The 18,560-nt window shown below is 36.1% G+C and overlaps 1 protein-coding gene across 1 annotated transcript in view; it reads left to right on the top strand.

Annotated features, from left to right (window-relative positions):
- Positions 1-4,693: 4,693 nt before the first annotated feature.
- The window catches only part of IL1RAPL1 (interleukin 1 receptor accessory protein like 1), a 717,019-nt gene continuing 703,152 nt past the window's right edge, over positions 4,694-18,560 (top strand). Inside the window, exon 1 of the mRNA XM_030934238.1 lies at positions 4,694-4,967. Coding sequence (XP_030790098.1) covers positions 4,828-4,967 — 140 coding nt within the window. The 5' untranslated portion in view covers positions 4,694-4,827. The remainder of the gene's footprint in view (positions 4,968-18,560) is intronic.

Here is an 18,560-nt window from a genome sequence, read left to right on the forward strand (position 1 = left end):
CGTCGGTTGTGAAGGAATTACTTCTGAATCTCAATTCCATTACTGTCTTCATATAAGCTCCCAGAACTTTATGGGCAGTAACAAAAATGAATGAACATGGTACTTCTTACTCCCACTCCCCAATGTAACTTCATGGCTTCCTTCATAAACTCCCACTGGCTGTGAAAGAACGTGTACTGCAGAGATATGTTGAACTGGAGTATTTCCATAGAATCCTCCCATCAGGGAAGGAGAGTACCAATAGCAAACTTTCTGAGAGAGACTTATGGAAGGGTATTTTATTCCAAAAGGGAGAAAAACAGATTAAATACTACCAGTGTCTACAATTACCTGATGATAATTTTAAAAAACAGTAATAATAAAAGTTAGATAAATTACATACAATTAATGTGCAATGAAATCAACAGTGTCTAGAAATATGGTTTTGGAATGATTGTTCCCAAGCCAACAAAGCTTGTGTGCTGAAGTAAGAAAAAACTGAATGGATCAACAGCAATTCTGTTCATCAAGAGTTAGATTGTAAGTTATCAAATATCCTTCTAAGATTTGAAATGTGTCACTACACAAGGTTAACAAATATACTTTGTGGGTATATTTTTAAAGTGTTTATTCAGAAGGAGATACATACTGAAGTATTTGGGGATGAAATATCATTAGGTCTCTAATTTATTTTCAACTGGTTTAGAAACAATAATATAACATACAAGGTGTGAGAGAGAACACGTGTGGAAATAAGGCAAAACGTTAACAAAGGAAAAAAGTGTATCTCCTTCATCACTTCTTTCATTTAGTGAAATGTTTTATTGTAACTGTTGAAGAGAGACATATGTCCGTCGTTTGTTTAAATGATTTTATGCAGACTAGGCACGGTGGCTCACGCCTGTAATCCCAGCACTTCGGGAGGCCAAGGCGGACAGATCACGAGGTCAGGAGTTTGAGACCAGTCTGACCAACATGGTGAAAACGCGTATCTACTAAAAATACAAAAATTATCTGGGCGTGGTGACATGCACTGTAGTCCCAGCTATTCAGGAGGCTGAGGCAGGAGAATCGCGTGAACCTGGGAGGCGGAGGTTGCAGTGAGCTGAGATCTTGCCATTGCACTCCAGCCTGGGTAACAGACCAAGACTCCGTCTGTGGAAAAAAAAAAAACAGCCGAAATCCTGCTATTGCACTCCAGCCTGGGCGACAGAGCAAGACTCCGTCTCTGGGGGGGAGAAAAAATTATTCAAATAATTTGAGTATGCCTTGAATTGTTCTTTATAGTGTTTGCCATCTTTTCCCAGGAATTATTGAACCATTTTAACTTGTTTATTTTTGAACAGCATGCATTTAGTTTTATGGTAGTAAAACCTCCTAAGCCATAGATCCTCCATCTGTTTCCATATTGAAATGAACACCAAGTAATGCCATTTCTTCATTTTGCCTCTAACTTTTCTTTGGCACATGACATTGAACCGTATGAAACTTTTTTCCTGACTAATATTTAAGTATGGAATAAGAGTAATTTTCAGTAATATTTGTGATTTTCTTCCAACGTTTTCTCAGAAAGCATATTCTGAAAGTGTGTATTAATGTCTGTATGCATTCTCAGCACAACTCTCTCTCTAGTCTCTTGATCTAATTTGTTACTAACTTTTTAAAACTTTCTAGACTAAATCTTTTTGCTTACCTTCAAGCGTTTTGCTTTATACTACAAATCTTCTGAGACTCGAATAATTTTATCATCCGGTTTATAGACTCCAAACTTGAAGGTATTTCAACCTTTTTCAATAGCAGTGATACCCTCCATGACAGATAGTCAGTTATATTAACTTGATTCTATTGTAATTTACATAGTGGTAAAACAAAATATTTTTAAACTTACAATCAAAATTATAACTGTTTAAAAAATTACCACCTAGGATTCATTTTATGTAATGGGAAAATATACAAAACTGTTTCGATAAATATCATATGCAATTATATAACTTGGACATCTCTATGTAGTTTTTTCATCCTGTTTAACATGGTATGTCAGCTCTACAGTAGTCATTGACAGGTATTATGACAATGACTCAGACATTGATGATGCCCACCAAGCTTGCAGCATATTTACTCTAGATAGTACCTCCATACAGCCCTTTTGTAAAAATTTTAAACCCAAATTTGGTAATTGAAATTAACTAAATCAAAGAAGGCTATGAAATTGACACATTTATTAATAAACAATATGTGACAGTAGGGAGAATTAATTCTAGGTTCAGATAAATCTGGGTGAGAACCCAGCACTCACCCTTATTAGCTGACATGGAGTTTCTTCAGCTGTATAACTTGGTAATTCAAGTGTTTATTTTGCTTATTTATTCAAGCATTCATTCATTTATTCATTTAGTAAATGTATCCTAAGCCGGTTAGCAGGCACAGTTCTAGGCACTGTGGCTAAAAAGGGAAGTGAAAAGGACAACATCCCTGCTCTCAAGGGATTTACATTCAACTGGGGAGACAGAAAGCAAGGTAGATATATAATATAACATCAAATAGCAGTAGGTCTCGTGAAAAAAATATCAAGGCATACTCTGGATCAAGTGACCAGGATGGAAAGGCGAAAGGCCTCTCTGAGGAGGTGATATGTGGCAAGAAAGAAAGAGAAAGCCATGCTGTTGGTTGGCGAAAAATGTTCCAGGCCGAGGGAAGAGCAAGTTCAAACGCCTCAGTTGATATTTCTGTGAATAGTAAATGAAAGTTTATAAACTCCTGACACATCGTTAAGTGTTTATTAGATGTTAGATATAATTTAAAGATAATAAATTGGATAATTAATTCCACATGTTATTATGTGTCTTCCTTGCTGTAATATACATCCTCCTTTTCATCTCGATCATTTTTCTTCTCTTGAATACTGTATTATTTATCCTTTTCTCAGAGCTGTTAGATTGCCCTCTTTTTAATTTGTAGTGAGTTTAACCCTGCTTGCAGTACTCAAATGTTATTGCTGTCAGAGGTCCTGTTTTCTCAGTCTTTGCCCTTTTGCTCAACATTTATATACTCTGAGTAATGCCCAATTGATTTTCTTGCTAAGTGTTGGGCAACTGCCCTCTTCTAAACAGTAAATTCACAACTTCTCCGTGATGATGATAGTGTTGATGCCCTGTGGGAACCTGTTGTTTTGTATGTGTGTGCAGGGAGAGGGGTGATCTAAAAATGGTGTCAAGATGTCATTTGGAAGATAGTACCTACAGAAAACACAGAAAACCCAATCACACCTCACCCCCATCCTCCCCATTTCCCAACATGGTTTCTTGTGTACACTTCTCCGATTCTCCCAGAAGTCAGAGCAAAGTGACTGTTTACCTCTGTCTCTGGCTGTGAAAAAAACACTACCAGAGCTCAACTCACTTTTATTGATTTCTATATTGTTTGGCTGTAAAATGTTTATTCTCAATTGTATGAGTTTGGGTCCAGTCAGAGAAAAAACACAGTCATTTGAACAGTGAAAGTTTATAAAAATAATTATTAAATGTAACAGGGTATTATAGTAATGAAGGGATTGGCTATCGTAAAAGAAAGATGTATTAGTTTGCTCCGGCTGCCATAACAAAATACTATAAGCTGAGTAGCTTAAACAAAAGATTTTTATTTCTCATGGTTCTGGTGACTGGGAAGTCCATGATCAAGGTACAGCCAATTTGGTTTCTGGCTTTCAAATGGCTACGTTCTTGCAGTGTGCTCACATGATCTCTTTTTTTGTAATCACGATGGAGTGAAAGAGAAAGCTCTCTGGTGTCTCTTCTTATAAGGGCACTAATCCCATCAAGAGTCTCCTTCTCATGACGCTCCCCATCTAACCCTAATTACCTCCCAAAGAAAGGCCTCATCTCCACTTAGTGTCATATTGAGGGTTAAGGCTTCAGCACATGGATTTTCAGAGGAGGGCACAAACATTCAGTCTATAGCAAAAGAGAACCCTAAAGAATAGAGGAATGGCTACATTTAGCCCTGGGGCTGAGATAGCACACCTAAGAAAAAGTCCCTATGTTTTCATCCCCAGAGCAGAGATCCGCACTTTATTCGGAAGGTACAACCATAGCTTACCAAATGGCAGAAATCGCTAAGTTGCTATACTAGCAGAACTTGTCAGAAATCTGTCGTCTGCAAGTTAACAGAGACCCTTCCTCTAAGGTACCTGGGAAACATCGCCAAGCTGCTGGTTGCCAAGCACTGTCGGAGCCAGGTGCTGAAGAAGCCTTGCACACTGCAAGAGCTTGCCAAGTGAGCACACTGAAAATAGGAAGCAAATCCCTTTCTTCCTGAAATGTCTCACCAGTGCCCTCTCTCCACCAAGCTTCAGTGCCAGCTAGTAAAGAAAAACATATCTCAAAGGCCCAGATCTATTTTTACCGAGCAGGCAGAAAGGTACGTTTAGAACTAAGAGGCAATAAATCAATAACCAGCACACTGGTATAAACTAATAATAAATAACAGCAGAAGCAGAGTAAGTGAAGAATACATTGTTTTTTAGCAGAATCTACTACTTTGCAGGGCCATTCTCAGTTTGATTCATTGCTATGTGCTGTGTGCCTAGAATTAAACCTGACGCAATATGGATGCTCAGTAAATATTTGTTGGATGAATGAATAATCTAATTGCTTATTTTTTTCCCTCTAATGTTTTTCCTCTCTTTCTCTCTCTCTTTTTTTTACTATAGCTGATGGATGCACTGATTGGTCTATCGATATCAAGAAATATCAAGTTTTGGTGGGAGAGCCTGTTCGAATCAAATGTGCACTCTTTTATGGTTATATCAGAGCAAATTACTCCCTTGCCCAAAGTGCTGGACTCAGTTTGATGTGGTACAAAAGTTCTGGTCCTGGAGACTTTGAAGAGCCAATAGCCTTTGATGGAAGTAGAATGAGCAAAGAAGAAGACTCCATTTGGTTCCGGCCAACATTGCTACAGGACAGCGGTCTCTATGCCTGTGTCATCAGGTATCCCTTTAATTATATTACTGCTGAATCAATGAAATCACAGGCTGCTTTCTCATACTTAAATTTTGCTGCTATCTCTTTTGCCTAAAGCCGTTGTCTCAATATTTGCATGTGTTGCTGCTTTCTAAAATTTAGAATCAAAATCATAAAAAGATGGGATTGGAATTTATATTAGACATTATTTCTAGCTTATGGAGAAAAGAGATACCATCTGGGTAGCTACTTATGTTACCAGGAATTACTAAAAACTATGAAATAAAATTTATAGAGGAAGTAAAATGGTGCAAATAAAATGTAAGCAAAGACTTGCAGAATGGATGCATAGTTTCTTGCTAAATGAGTTGTAACATTTTGTTATTGCCCTTCACAGACAGATAGAGCATGGATACTTCTGGTTCACACACATTTGCAAAGATGATTTAGGTAACGTGTGTATGTGCACAGGGAGAGGAAGAAAGCATTACCATGTTAGAGAATATGAAGATTGTGTTCCAGATTGTTTTGCTAACCAAAACTTTTAGATCAATACAAAAATGTTCCCAAGTCTTTCAGGGCCTATACCAAAGTTAATAACATTCAGTTCCAAGGATACTCACCATACATCTACACATCTTTGTCAGCTTCTAGAAGAGGCATATGCACTTTGTTTAGTGATAATGCATTGAAGCAGTGTCCATGTAACACATTAGCAGTTAAAAACCTCAGTTTAAGCATTTAGCCCCCCATGGATTGTGTATCACACCCTTCGTGAATGGTCGTGTATGTCATTGGACTATTAGAACATTAGCAAAGCTGGGTATAGTCATATAGAAGGTGTGTTTAAATTTATTTGGTTTTCTGTATTTGGGCTTATTCAGAGAAATAAAGAAGAATCTAAAGTAGCTGATTCCCAAACTCAGAGAAAGTCTCAGAATCACCTAGTATCTTTTTCAAATAAAAATTTACCACTTCTGAAATCCTGATCAGCAGCTGACACTCCTCTGTCATGAATATCATGCCTCCCTCTCACTGTCATCTGTAAGAATTACCTGTAAGCTGAGTCATGGCTACAGGTGTGCTAGGACATTGAAATAGGTCAAGTTGCATAAAAGTTAAACAGAAATGTATCTTTCTAACACTGACAATATATTTTATGTTAATGTTGGAAAATATAAATGAATATCAGTAAAGAGTTGTGTTTCGGGAAAATGCCTAATGGATTTTAAAAGAACAAATACATCTGGCCAGGCGCGGTGGCTCATGCCTGTAATTCCAGAACTTTGGGAGGCAAAGTAGGGCAGATCACTTGAGACCAGGAGTTAGAGACCAGCCTGGCCAACATAGCAAAAACCCATCTCTACTAAAAATCCAAAAAATTAGTGAGCCAAGATCACACCACTGTACTCTAGCCTGGGCTACATTGTGAGACTCCATCTCAAAAATAAATAAACAAACAAATGCATCATTCCTTTGGCAACTCTTCTTCTTTCTCTTAGGGTTTACTAATCCTTTTATGATTAAACATAACTCTTAATAAAAGTAGAGGTTTTGTAGGGGTACAGGTCAATAATTGTCATACTAGTACAGTTAAAGAATCCTGTTTGGACTAGCTGTTCCCATTTGACCAATAGTTATTAGATTGTAATTTCATATCTGCTATGTTTCTTTTAAATAATCATTATTTCTGATTGTTCATGCATGTGGTAAGGTGATTCTTCAAGATAAGCAAATGCGTGTCCTCATTTATCTGACATTAGAATTGAGTTGGATGTCCATAGTACAACACTACATTTCGTCACTCATTATTGATGGAAAAATAACGATGTTTTCACATAGTAATCTGAATTTTGCAAACACTGAGGTTGCAATTGTCTGATGTATTTAAATATACACTGTGATCCAGTACTCTGAGAAATTACATTAAAATGCCTCTGGAAGGGCCGGGTATGGTGGGTCGTGCCTGTAATCGCAGCACTTTGGGAGGCCGAGGTGGGTGGATCACCTGAGGTCAGGAGTTTGAGACCAGCCTGACCAACATGGAGACACCCCGTCTCTCCTAAAAATACAAAATTAGCCGGGTGTGGTGGCGCATGCCTGTAATCCCACCTACGCGGGAGGCTGAGGCAGGAGAATCACTTGAACCTGCGAGGCAGAAGTTGCAGTAAGCCGAGATCGCGCCATTGCACTGGTAACAAGAGCAAAACTCTGTCTAAAAAAAAAAAAAAAATCCTCTGAATTTCCAGTTGCAATAATGAATGAAAGATTGAAAAGTTTCCAAAATGTTGACATTTGCCATATGTTCATATGTCTACATTTTAATAAAAGGTGAAACTAAAAGACAAATACTTTAAACTTTATGTGTGTCAAGTGGCCATCTAGAGAAAGGGATAAACTGCGGGAAGAGATACTTTTGTCAGTGAAATTCAAATATGCCAATCGATTTGAAGCGAGTGTTGTTGCATCTTCCTTGTCCAGTTTGGAAAGGGGTACTCAAAAGTCTTTACAAACGGCATTTGAAATAGCGTGGCTTGGTGTTGATGTGAGAGGAGCTCAGGGGCTGTCAGTTGAGTCACTGACATTTTGGCATATTGCTAGCTATCAGGCCACTAAACTGTCACCATTAGTTTTTAAATAATTCACTTGAAAAGAATTTTAGAGCCTTGAAAATGTTAGCATCCATTCTAAGTTCTAGTGTTTCTGATCAATATTCTGTGTATTAACTTGTCAATGAAATTTTTTATCAAGCTTTTCATATAAAACTAATTTCCATTTACACTTGAATATATGCAATGAAATGGCATACATAATGGAAACACGTAAGTATACTATCATTATAATGAACAAGAACTTTATTATTTCCTTCTCTTAATATCTATTTTGGACAGAATAATACCACACAGTTCTTTACTCCATACTTCTTGACTCTTTACTCAGTTTACTCAAATTTATATTTTTCCTTTTTACATGAAAAAGTGAATGAAGGAAAGCTATGTAACAATTTATTTTGTCTTCTTTTATGGCCACTTATAAAAACAAGCTTACTTTTAAAATAATAAAAATTTGGTGGCCAGATGTGGTGGCTCATACCTGTAACCCCAGCACTTGGGGAGGCCGAGGCAGGTGAATTGTTCGAGGCCAGGAGTTCGAGACCAGCCTGCATAACATAGACCTCGTGTCTACAAAAATAAAACTTTTTAAAAATTAGCCTGGTGTGGTGGTGTGCACCTGTAGTCCTAGCTACTCAGGAGGATAAGGTGGGAGGATTTCTTGAGCCCAGGAATTTGAGGCTGCAGTGAGCTATGATCACACCACTGCACTTCTGCCTGGGCAACAGAGCAAGGCCTTGTCTCTTAAAAATAAAATAAAATAAAAGAATAGTTCCATATTCTTGACCTCCAACTTTTTAATTCCCCTTTTCATAGTTATGCACTATTAGCAGTTTCATATGCAAAGCTAGCTGGTACATGTGGAAGCATTCCAGTGCCCCCCAAATGGTAGCATGCTTAGTTATTTAGCACCCTATTTTTAATTAAAATTTTATTTTTGAGATAATTGCAGGTTCATATTCAGTTGCAAGACATAACATAGAGAGATCCCATACCCAGATTTACTCGGTGGTAGCATTTTGTGAAACTGTGGTACAGTATCATAATCGGGATATTGACATTGATACAGTCAAGACACAGAGCAATGCCATCACCTCAAGGGCCCCTCCTATTGTTCTTTTATAGCTACATCCATCTCTACCCAACTCCAATCCCAAACCCCTGTCACCCACTAATCTATCCTTTATATTTATAGTTTTGTTAATTTATTAATGCAATATTAATGAAATCATACAGTATAGAACCTTATGGAATTGGATTTTTCACTCAGCATAATTCCTTTGAAATCCATCCAAGTGTTGTACATATCCATAGTTCATGCCTTTTTTTTTTTTTTTTGCTGTGTAGTATTCCATGGTATGAACTACCACAATATTTATTCACTTGTTGAAAGGCATCTCTATTACTTCCAGTTTGGGGATATTAAAAAGGAAACTTCTATGAACATTCGTATTCAATTTTTGGTGAATATAAGTTTATGTCTCTGGACTAAATGTACAAGAGTGAATATGGATTGAATGGTAGTTTTATGCTTAGTTTTATAAGAACGTATCAAACTATTTTTCAAAGTAGCTGTACCATCTGATGTTCCCACCAGCAGTGTATGATCTCTCCACATCCTTGCAGCGTTCGCAGTTGTCACTACTTTTAATTGTAGCCATTCTGGTACGCATATTGTGATAACTCACTGTGATCTTAATTTGCATTTTCCTAATGGCTAATCATGTGTTGATTTGCCATCTCTCTTCTCATCAGTAAAATGTCCATATTTTTGTACATTTTATAATGTAATTATTTATGTTCTCTTCATTGAAGTTTGAGAATTATTTGTATGTTCTAAATATTAATTCTTTTTGGAGATGTAGTTTGCCAATATTTTCTGATGGCCTGCAGGTTATCTTTTCATCCTTCTAACAGGGTCTTTTGCAAAGCAGAAGTTTTTAATTATGATAAGGTTCAATTTGTGAATTTTTCCAGTTATGGACCATGCTTTTGGTGTGAAGTCGAAAAATTCTGCCAAGTGCTAAGTCCTGAAGATTTTTCCTTGTTTTATTTTTTATTTTTAAGATTTAAAAATGTGTTTAAAAATTCAGTTGCTTTACATTTTACATTTAAGTCTGTAATTAATTTTGAATTAATATTTTTTTTGAAAAAATGCTTATTTTCTTTTTATTTGTATGTATGCATTTATTTATTTTAAGTCTCGGGGTACCTGTGCAGGATGTGTAGATTTGTTACATAGGTAAACGTGTGCCATGGTGGTTTGCTGCCCCTAGCAACCCACCAACTAGGTATTAAGTCCAGCACGCATCGGCTATTTTTCCTGATGCTATCCCTCCCCCAGCCCACCTGCCCAGTGCCAGCAGGCCCCAGTATGTGTTGTTCCCCTCCTGTGTTGATGTGTTCTCATCGTTCAGTTCCTACTTATAAGTGAGAATATGTGGAATTTGGTTTTCGGTTCCTGCATTACTTTACTGAGGATACTGGCTTCCAGCTCTATCCATGTCCCTGCAAAGGACATGAGCTCATTCTTCTTTATGGCAGCGTAGTATTCCATGGTGTATATGTACCACATTTTCTTTATCCAGTCTATCATTGATGGGCATTTGGGTTGATTCCATGTTTTTGCTATTGTGACTAGTGCTGCAATGAACATATTCATGCATTTATGTTTATAATAGAATGGTTTATATTCATTTGGGAATATGCCCAGTAATGGGATTGCTGCATCGAATGATGTTTCTGTTTCTTTATCTTTGAGGAATTGCCACACTGTCTGCCACAATGGTTGAACTAATTTACATTCCTACCCACAGTGTAAAAGCATTCCTTTTTTTCTGCAACCTCGCCAGCATCTGTTGTTTCTTGACTTTTTAATAATCGCCATTCTGACTGGTGTGAGATGGTATCTCACTGTGGTTTTGATTTGCATTTCTCTAACGATCAGTAATGTTGAACCTTTTTTCCTATGTTTCTTGGGCACTTAAATGTCTTCTTTTGAGAAGTGTCTATTCATATCTTTTGACCACTTTTTAATGGAGTTTTTTTTCCTCATACGTTTGTTTAAGTTCCTTGTAGACTCGATATTAGACCTTTGTCAAATGGATAGATTGCAAAAATTTTCTCCCATTCCTTAGGTTGTCTGTTCGCTCTGATGATAGTTTCTTTCACTGTGCAAAATCTCTTTAGATCCCATTTGTCAATTTTTGCTTTTGTTGCAATTGCTTTTGGCATTTTCATCATGAAGTCTTAATTTTGAATTAATATTTATTTCAGGACTGATGTTTACTTAGGTTAAGGCTTAGTTTTATGGGGATGGATGTCCAATTGTCCCAGCACTGTTTATTGAAAAGGCTATGCTTCCTCCATTGAATTACTTTTGCATCTTTATTCAAAATCCATTGAGCATATTTTTGTGGGTTAATTTCTATGTTATTTATTCCATACCTTTTTCTATCCCTCGGCCAATACCAATCTGTATTGATTAGTATAGCTATCTGGTGGCAAAAATATCAACTAGAGTGAGTTCTCCTACTTTATATGTCTTTTTAAAGATTGTGTTTAGCTATTGTAGTGCCTATTATTTTCCATGTAAATTTTAGCATAACTTTATCTATGTCCACAAAAATCCTTACTAGAATTTTTGATGGCAATTTCATTAAGCCTATGGATCAATTTGAGGATACCATTTTGGGTCTCACTATCTGTGAATACAATATGTGCCTCCATTTATTTAGGATTTCCTCCTTTGGTTTCTTTCATCAGCATACAAATCCTGCAAACATTTTGTTAAAATTTTAGCTAAGTACTTCATTTTCTTTGGAATGTTTGTAAATGATATCTTCTGTTTAATTTTGGTTTCAACATGTACATTGTTACTATGTGAAAATGTGATTGATTTTTGTGTGTTACCATTTTAAAAACATGTTTTTTTCAAATGACATATTTGTAATGTGTTATATCTAGTATGTAGTTCATTTGCCCAAGTCTTGATTTTTCCTTTCAGGACTATGTAACTCTTTTTTCTCATTGAAAGAACATATTAAGTAAGCATCTATCAAAAAGTACTTAAAGAAAATCCATTTATTCACTCATTCTATACTAATGCTGGGTTTAATAAGATTTAAAGAAAAGCTTTTACTTTCAAGTAGTTTACCTAAGAGAAAATAAATGTGTAATAAATTGCTATAGATACTATGAAAATAGTTTAGAATTCAGTGGAATTCTGCCAAGATAGAGTAGCCCCGTTACTCTTAAGTCTTCCTTCTGACAACTAAAAAGTCTGTATGTAACGGCAAACAAGCACAAGAAGTCTCTGAAAGATGGAAGAAATACCTCTGAGAAAGACCTCAGAACTTGAAGAATGGCATGGCAACATGTCGTGTTCTCACTATCCCGTCTGCTCTTCACAGATTAAGGCATGAATTCTTATCATTTTTTCACTTTGTTCCTTCATTTGAAATTCAATATTTTCGTTGCCTACCTGAATAATACATATTTATTTCTTGAAGAAAATCCAGTTTATGTTTACTTTCTATCTTTCCTGTAATTGCTTCAAAAACAATTGTTTCTTCTACCTATTCTGGAGGGAAAGCATTCTAAAACTCAGTGCCTTGAAACAATAACCATTTTATTTGCACATGATTCTGCAATGTGGGCTGGACTCAGCTAGGTGGTTCTTCCTGTGATCTTGCCTGTGGTCACTTGTGGCTGGAGTCCACTGCAATACAGGGTTTGCTGAGCCTGTTTCTCTATTATTTCTGAGGGCCTTTCTCTCCATGTACTTTTTCCATTTATCTTTCTATCAAGTGATTTTTTCATGGCAACTCAGAACGTATAACTACTTATCAAGCATCTCCTTGAGTCATGCTTACTGAGCCAAGTTTTGAGATAATATAGGAGAAGACTTTACAAGGACTTTGAGTTGTGGTTCATTGGTAGGGCCACCAAAGTAACAGTCTTAAGAGTCAGCCTTTTGACCCTTAATACTGTAATTCATGTCCTTATAAATGCAAAATATTGTGACCCCATTCCTAAAACATCCAAAGTCATATCTTTCTGTGGCATCAGGATTAGGTTAGAAGTCAATGATCTTACTATCCAAGTCAGCTCTGAGTGTGAATGAGGTTCTTCATGCTTAGTTCCCTGAATACAACTGCTCAGGTGTGGCTGCTCTTCATCCAAAACTCTGTGAACTAAAAAGTTATATAATTTGGCCCTCGCATAGCCAACATAAATCGTGAGACAGGGATAGCATAACTAAACTAAATATCCCCATTTGAAATGGGGGCTGGGGATAGGAGATACAGAGCAGTCACTGGCCCATGACAATTCTAAAATTCAGCTGGATATATTGCACCAGTTTCTCTTTTATTTCCCCAAGGTGAGTAAATATACTTTAATTTTATTTTTTTATTATACTTTAAGTTCTGGGATACATGTGTAGAATATTCAGGTTTGTTACATAGGTATACATGTGCCACGGTGGTTTGCTGCACCCATCAACTTGTCATCTACATTAGGTATTTCTCCTAATGCTATCCCTCCCCTAGCCCCCTACCCCCCAACAGACCCCGGTGTGTGATGTTCCCCTCCATGTGTCCAGGTGCTCTTATTGTTCAACTCCCACTTCTTAATTAGGGCTCAGTTCTGCTTACTGGAAATGGTTCTCTGAGATTCTTGGGTCTCTGCTCTTCCTTTCCATATAAAATTAATGGCCCTAGCCTCTTTGCAATTTGAACTTTATCCCTTTTAGTGTAAGGTAGTATGGTTCCTTAAAATGTTATGAAGCTTCCATGTGTAAAGTTGTAATCTACTTCATGAAGCAGAAGCCATACCCATAAATATCTTCAGGAAAGATGCCCCTCTACTTTGCTGTTCAAGTCAGGATGCTGGAGGACAATGTACCAAAGATTCTTAAATGAGTTTTGCCCTCCCAGCTAAGAATCTTAGAGTCTGCCTCATAGACTTTCTTAGCTTCTTTCTCTGGATGGTGGAGTATGCATTGTATTCCAAACATATTACCACAGACGTTTTTTCCCCTAAGGATCAATATGAGGTGTTTGTCAACAAGAAAGCACTCAATACATATTTATTGAAAAAAATATTGAGTGACTGAGGTTAGTGTTCCTTAGAATACCTTGTGGAAAACACTGCTATAGACAAAATTACACAATTTTCTGATTCCTATCATTTTCCATGAGAAAATAAAATAATCATTTTTCTTATGACATCTCTTGTCTGAAACTAACACAAATTATGAATGGCTTGTCCTAAATCATAATTTCTGGTATTTCAGATGACAATTATCTGTCTTTGGACAGAATATACCTTTACTGTCACCTGGTGGAAATAAAAACTAGATCTGATAGACCCACACAAGTAACTGCTACAACTGTAGTATAAACAATTTAAGTAATTTAAAAAAATCTGTATAATATAGTATACTTTTAATATTTATGATTTTTATGTAATTATTATCTAAAAATCAAGTCATTCTTGAATCAAAGGATATATAATGTCAGCATTATTTTAGAAAGCCTTAAACATTTATGCCCTAAGGAGGCTTCATAATTTGTTCAGAGCAATCAAAGTCCATATAAATGTTTTATATCCTACCCAGTAATTTCAATGATCATGTGCATATGTGTTCCAAGGATCTAGTGTAGTTTCACAATCTCGGTTTCCTAATTTTTAAACTCTCTGTCTTAATTGAAACCATAGTATACCCTTGAGAATATCAGCTATAATTTATAGATTATAAAAAATGCAATTAAACCTACATAATCCAGTCCTAAAAAAATAAAATAAAAGTCATATACAAGTGAAAGTCTTTAAAATAAGATTTCAAGTCCAGATGCAGAGTCTCTTATGGATAATATATTTAAATCATAAAACTGCACATCAGGTACTTTCTGTAGTTCTTTTGGTAGAGACAAGTTTCTTGCCATAATAGGTTTCAACGAGATTTTTCAGTTGAATAACTCTGATGATTCTTGGAGATGGCATTGAAGTTTAAGCCATATTTCCATGTCTGAGACATGAAGGCATTTTCTAATGGATCAAACTATTTTTAACAGAGCAATAATTAGCCAAATTGCTATATTTCTGGGTTGTACTCTTTTCGAAAACAACAAATTCAATTGATGGAATTAAAAGCCAAGAACTGTGTGAATTGTCTATTTGATTTACCGATTTTTTTAACCATCTAGGAGATACATGTCTTCAACAAAACAGCCTTTTTTTTTTTTTTTTTTTTTTAAACTAAGAAGGTGAAATAAATTCTGCTGGAGTGATGATAGGGTAGTTTCTTAGATCACTGGATTATGAAAAACTTTGTCTAATCTTACCAAGTCCTATAGGAAAGACAGGTTTGAGAACACTTTGAAATCAATTGTGTCATGTTCAAGGCAGACAGAGACTTATGAATTTTCTTCAAAAAGTATCAAATTAATGTGGAGTAGATAGGCTACTGAAAAAGATACATTTGTAAAGCAATTAGGTACATAACGTCCAATTTGAGATTTTATTTAGTCTTTTTATTTTTTCCATTTTAGGTCAAATGATTCACTATAGGCCCTTTTCAACCATTAATATAACATGTATATTTATCATATTTCACGAACATTACTAAAAATCTAGGACATGACATAGTTGGTAATTATAATAAGGGAATTTTAAAAATTACAAACAACATATGCCAGGCAAACAAGTCACTTATAACCCAATAGGACTTTATTGGTGGCTATATGGGTTTATTACTGTAATTATTACTATTTGTTCTTTATTTGTAAAAAAAAAAAAAAACTATTCTCCAAAAAAATAAAATGTTAACTGCTAATATTGATGCATTTAGTGAAGAGAAATTGAATAGGCTTCATAAAGTAGTAGCTGCTGATCAGCAAAATTTGGGATAAGTGATAAAGTAATCACTTATTTGAGATCAGTGAAACAGAATAGGAAGTTAAGATTATTCAAGGGTCTTTCTAAATCTAATTTTGTGTATGGTCATAAAGTAAAAAAATGAGTAAAAATCTCATTGAATGTAGAGAAGACAAAAAGGGGCTGGTTAAAGAGCCTGTGAAGGACTTGTGATTTGAGCAGTAGTTTGAAGACTAAACTCATGGGTAAGGAAATTGTAATTGGGAAAGATTTCTGTTAGAAAGCTTTCAGGGGGACTACAACAAGAAAAATTAAATAGTGAATGAAAACAGGAATTGGCAGACTTTTTCTATAAACAGTAATATTGTACACTTTGGGAGTCCGAGGTGGGCGGATCACGAGGTCAGAAGATCGAGACCATCATGGCGAACAGGGTAAAACCCCGTCTCTACTAAAAATATAAAAAATTAACTGGGCGTGGTGGCATGTGCCTGTTGTCCCAGCTACTCAGGAGGCTGAGGCTTAGGAGAATGGCGTGAACCTGGGAGTCAGAGCTTGCAGTGAGCGAGATCGCACCACTGCACTCCAGCCTGGGCAACAGAGTGAGACTCCATCTCAAAAAATAAATAAATAAAATAAAGTAAAATTGTAAAAAATTTTAGATTTTTCAAGCCATGTAGTCTCTATTACAACTACTCAACTATGTTGTAATAGCCAGGCAATATCCATACACAAGATATAAATGAGTGGACATGGCTGTGTTTCAATAAAACTTTATTTACAAAAACAGGTGGTGGGACAGATTTGGGCTGTGGGTCATAGTTTGCTGACCCCTGAACTAGAAAATGCCTTGCAAATGGCAAACAGCAATGCCAACAGTAGCAAGTGTTGTTATTAACAAAGAAAAAGCCACGATATATTCCTGATAAAGAAAGTAGATCAGTGTTGTTAGACAATTGGCTTTCTGTAGTTGATAGAAGGATGACTGTAAATAATGGTAAAAAATGCTAACCGCCAAGAAATATCTGGCAGGGAATGGAAAACTGAAAGCAGTTTTCCTGGAAGTACCTTAACAGCAATTCTATGAAACTAGAGAAATTGGAAAATGGAAAACAGACAAGTAGTTTTTACAATAAATGAGGCATAAGGCAACGGGGGCCCTACGTTTAGAGTATTAATGGTAGAAATGGCAAAGAAAATAAAACAGATTCAAGGTCATTTTTGGAAGAAAAAATCATGAGAGATGACACTTGATTGGATATATTTTGAGCTTCATTGGATGTTGCTATGGGAAATAAGTAAAAGAGACAGCAAGAAGCCTATCTTAATGCTTTTCAATACAAACCTAAACATTTTTACCAAAACAACTCAAGCTCTGAGAAATAAAATTGCCTATACTTTAAGCTATTAGATGCGGAAACATGTAAATAAAGTTACCCCATCACTGGTCTCCCATAGAGCATTTCAATAAATAAAGGAAGGAGTTTGGCGGAACTTTCTAGGTTCTCTGATGGTCTGCTTATTAGTCTTTCCCTTAGATCATCTTAAGGGCAAAGGTGTAACTTTGCATCTTTGCATCCCTTGTTATATATATATGATCACTGAGATCTGAACAGAGTAAAATCTTTTGATTAGTTGTCACAGTTTGGGAGTGGCTTTGTGCATAACAAGAATCTTAGAAATAACAGTGGCTTAAACACGAGAGAACTTTGTCAAGAAAAAGTCCAAATGCAAGCATTTCAGAGCGGATATATTGGCCGCCTAATTATCTAGGCCTCAGGATTCTGCCCTCTATAGGGTATAGTCTTCATCCTTATTTTCCCAAGATGAAACTCCGTCCATCATATCTATCCTATTATAAGCTCACAAAGCACATGATCCTTCCCACCTTTAACAACAAGTCCCAGAGATTACTTATGTCACTTCTACTTACATTCATAGGCCAGAACTTGTTCACTTAATTACACCAAGCTGCAGTGATGGCTTGGGTATGTAGTTTTTGTTAGTAATACCCATGTGCCTGATAAAAATACTACTATTTTTAAGGATTTTAAATTGATTTTCCTAAGAGAAAAGCCTAAGACAGGGATTCTTGTGCAAGTGAGCTATGAAGAGAGTGTTCTCAGAAAAAAACCTGCAGGGAAGAAGCCATGCAGAGATGTGTTTTCAAGTCTAGCTTCAGCCTGTTCCCACAGGGAGCTGTGGTGCATAAATTGCATCAGAGTTTAATCCCACATTGAAGCAAGCCTGGAAGTCACAGGTATCTCTATCCAAGTGGTTCTTATCATACCAAGGTGATTATCAAGAAAAGGGTGCAGGTATGAGCCTTGACCAGCTAGTACCCACAGCAGCTAGAGGATGAGTACAACTGGTGAAGAAATTCTGGGTGGGATGCCAAAAGCATTTGCTACACTGAAGGAGGAGGACAGATATTGAGGGTAAATTAGTAGCCATTTTTGTAAGAGCCAAAAGTATCCCTTCACACATACTGAGATGACTCAATATCCTATTTTTGTTTTGTACATGGTAAGTATTCTATCAGTATTTGTAGAATGAGTAATGTATATTTTTGGACAACTTTGTATTTTTTTTTTAATTTCCATAGCCATCCTTTACCATTTTTGAAAGTATTAAGACGTGTTAATACTCTAAATACCACCATACCTACCCCCAATACATACACAAGCATCCTGCCCTCAACAGCTATTTCCTCTACTCAGATTCTAAGTCACACTCACAACCAATTGTAGGATTACCTCACTGGCATTCTGAAGAATAAGTTGGCAAATTTCCTGCATTTTCAAATATTTTAAGTTGTGGTTTCCAGAAAAATTCTCATTGCCCTGGAAATAATAGCCAGCCAGCTATGATTAGAATACATATAACCTGCTTATATTCACCTTCTTTAAATCTTTGGTGAATATTTATGGCTTTTCTCATCAGTTGACTCTGGCCTATATTTATGTTGATTTTACAGTGACATTTCTGACTTTCAGGCAAGTATCCATTGAGTAACTGTTTTATTATACGGAATCTGAAGTTATAAAATAAAGACTTAAATGAGCATTTCACTAATTTCATTATATCTCACAATTATAGATCTGGATCTATCAATTTTCTCTCATGA

Source organism: Rhinopithecus roxellana, chromosome 7, assembly GCF_007565055.1.
Source record: "Rhinopithecus roxellana isolate Shanxi Qingling chromosome 7, ASM756505v1, whole genome shotgun sequence".
NCBI lineage: Eukaryota > Metazoa > Chordata > Mammalia > Primates > Cercopithecidae > Rhinopithecus > Rhinopithecus roxellana.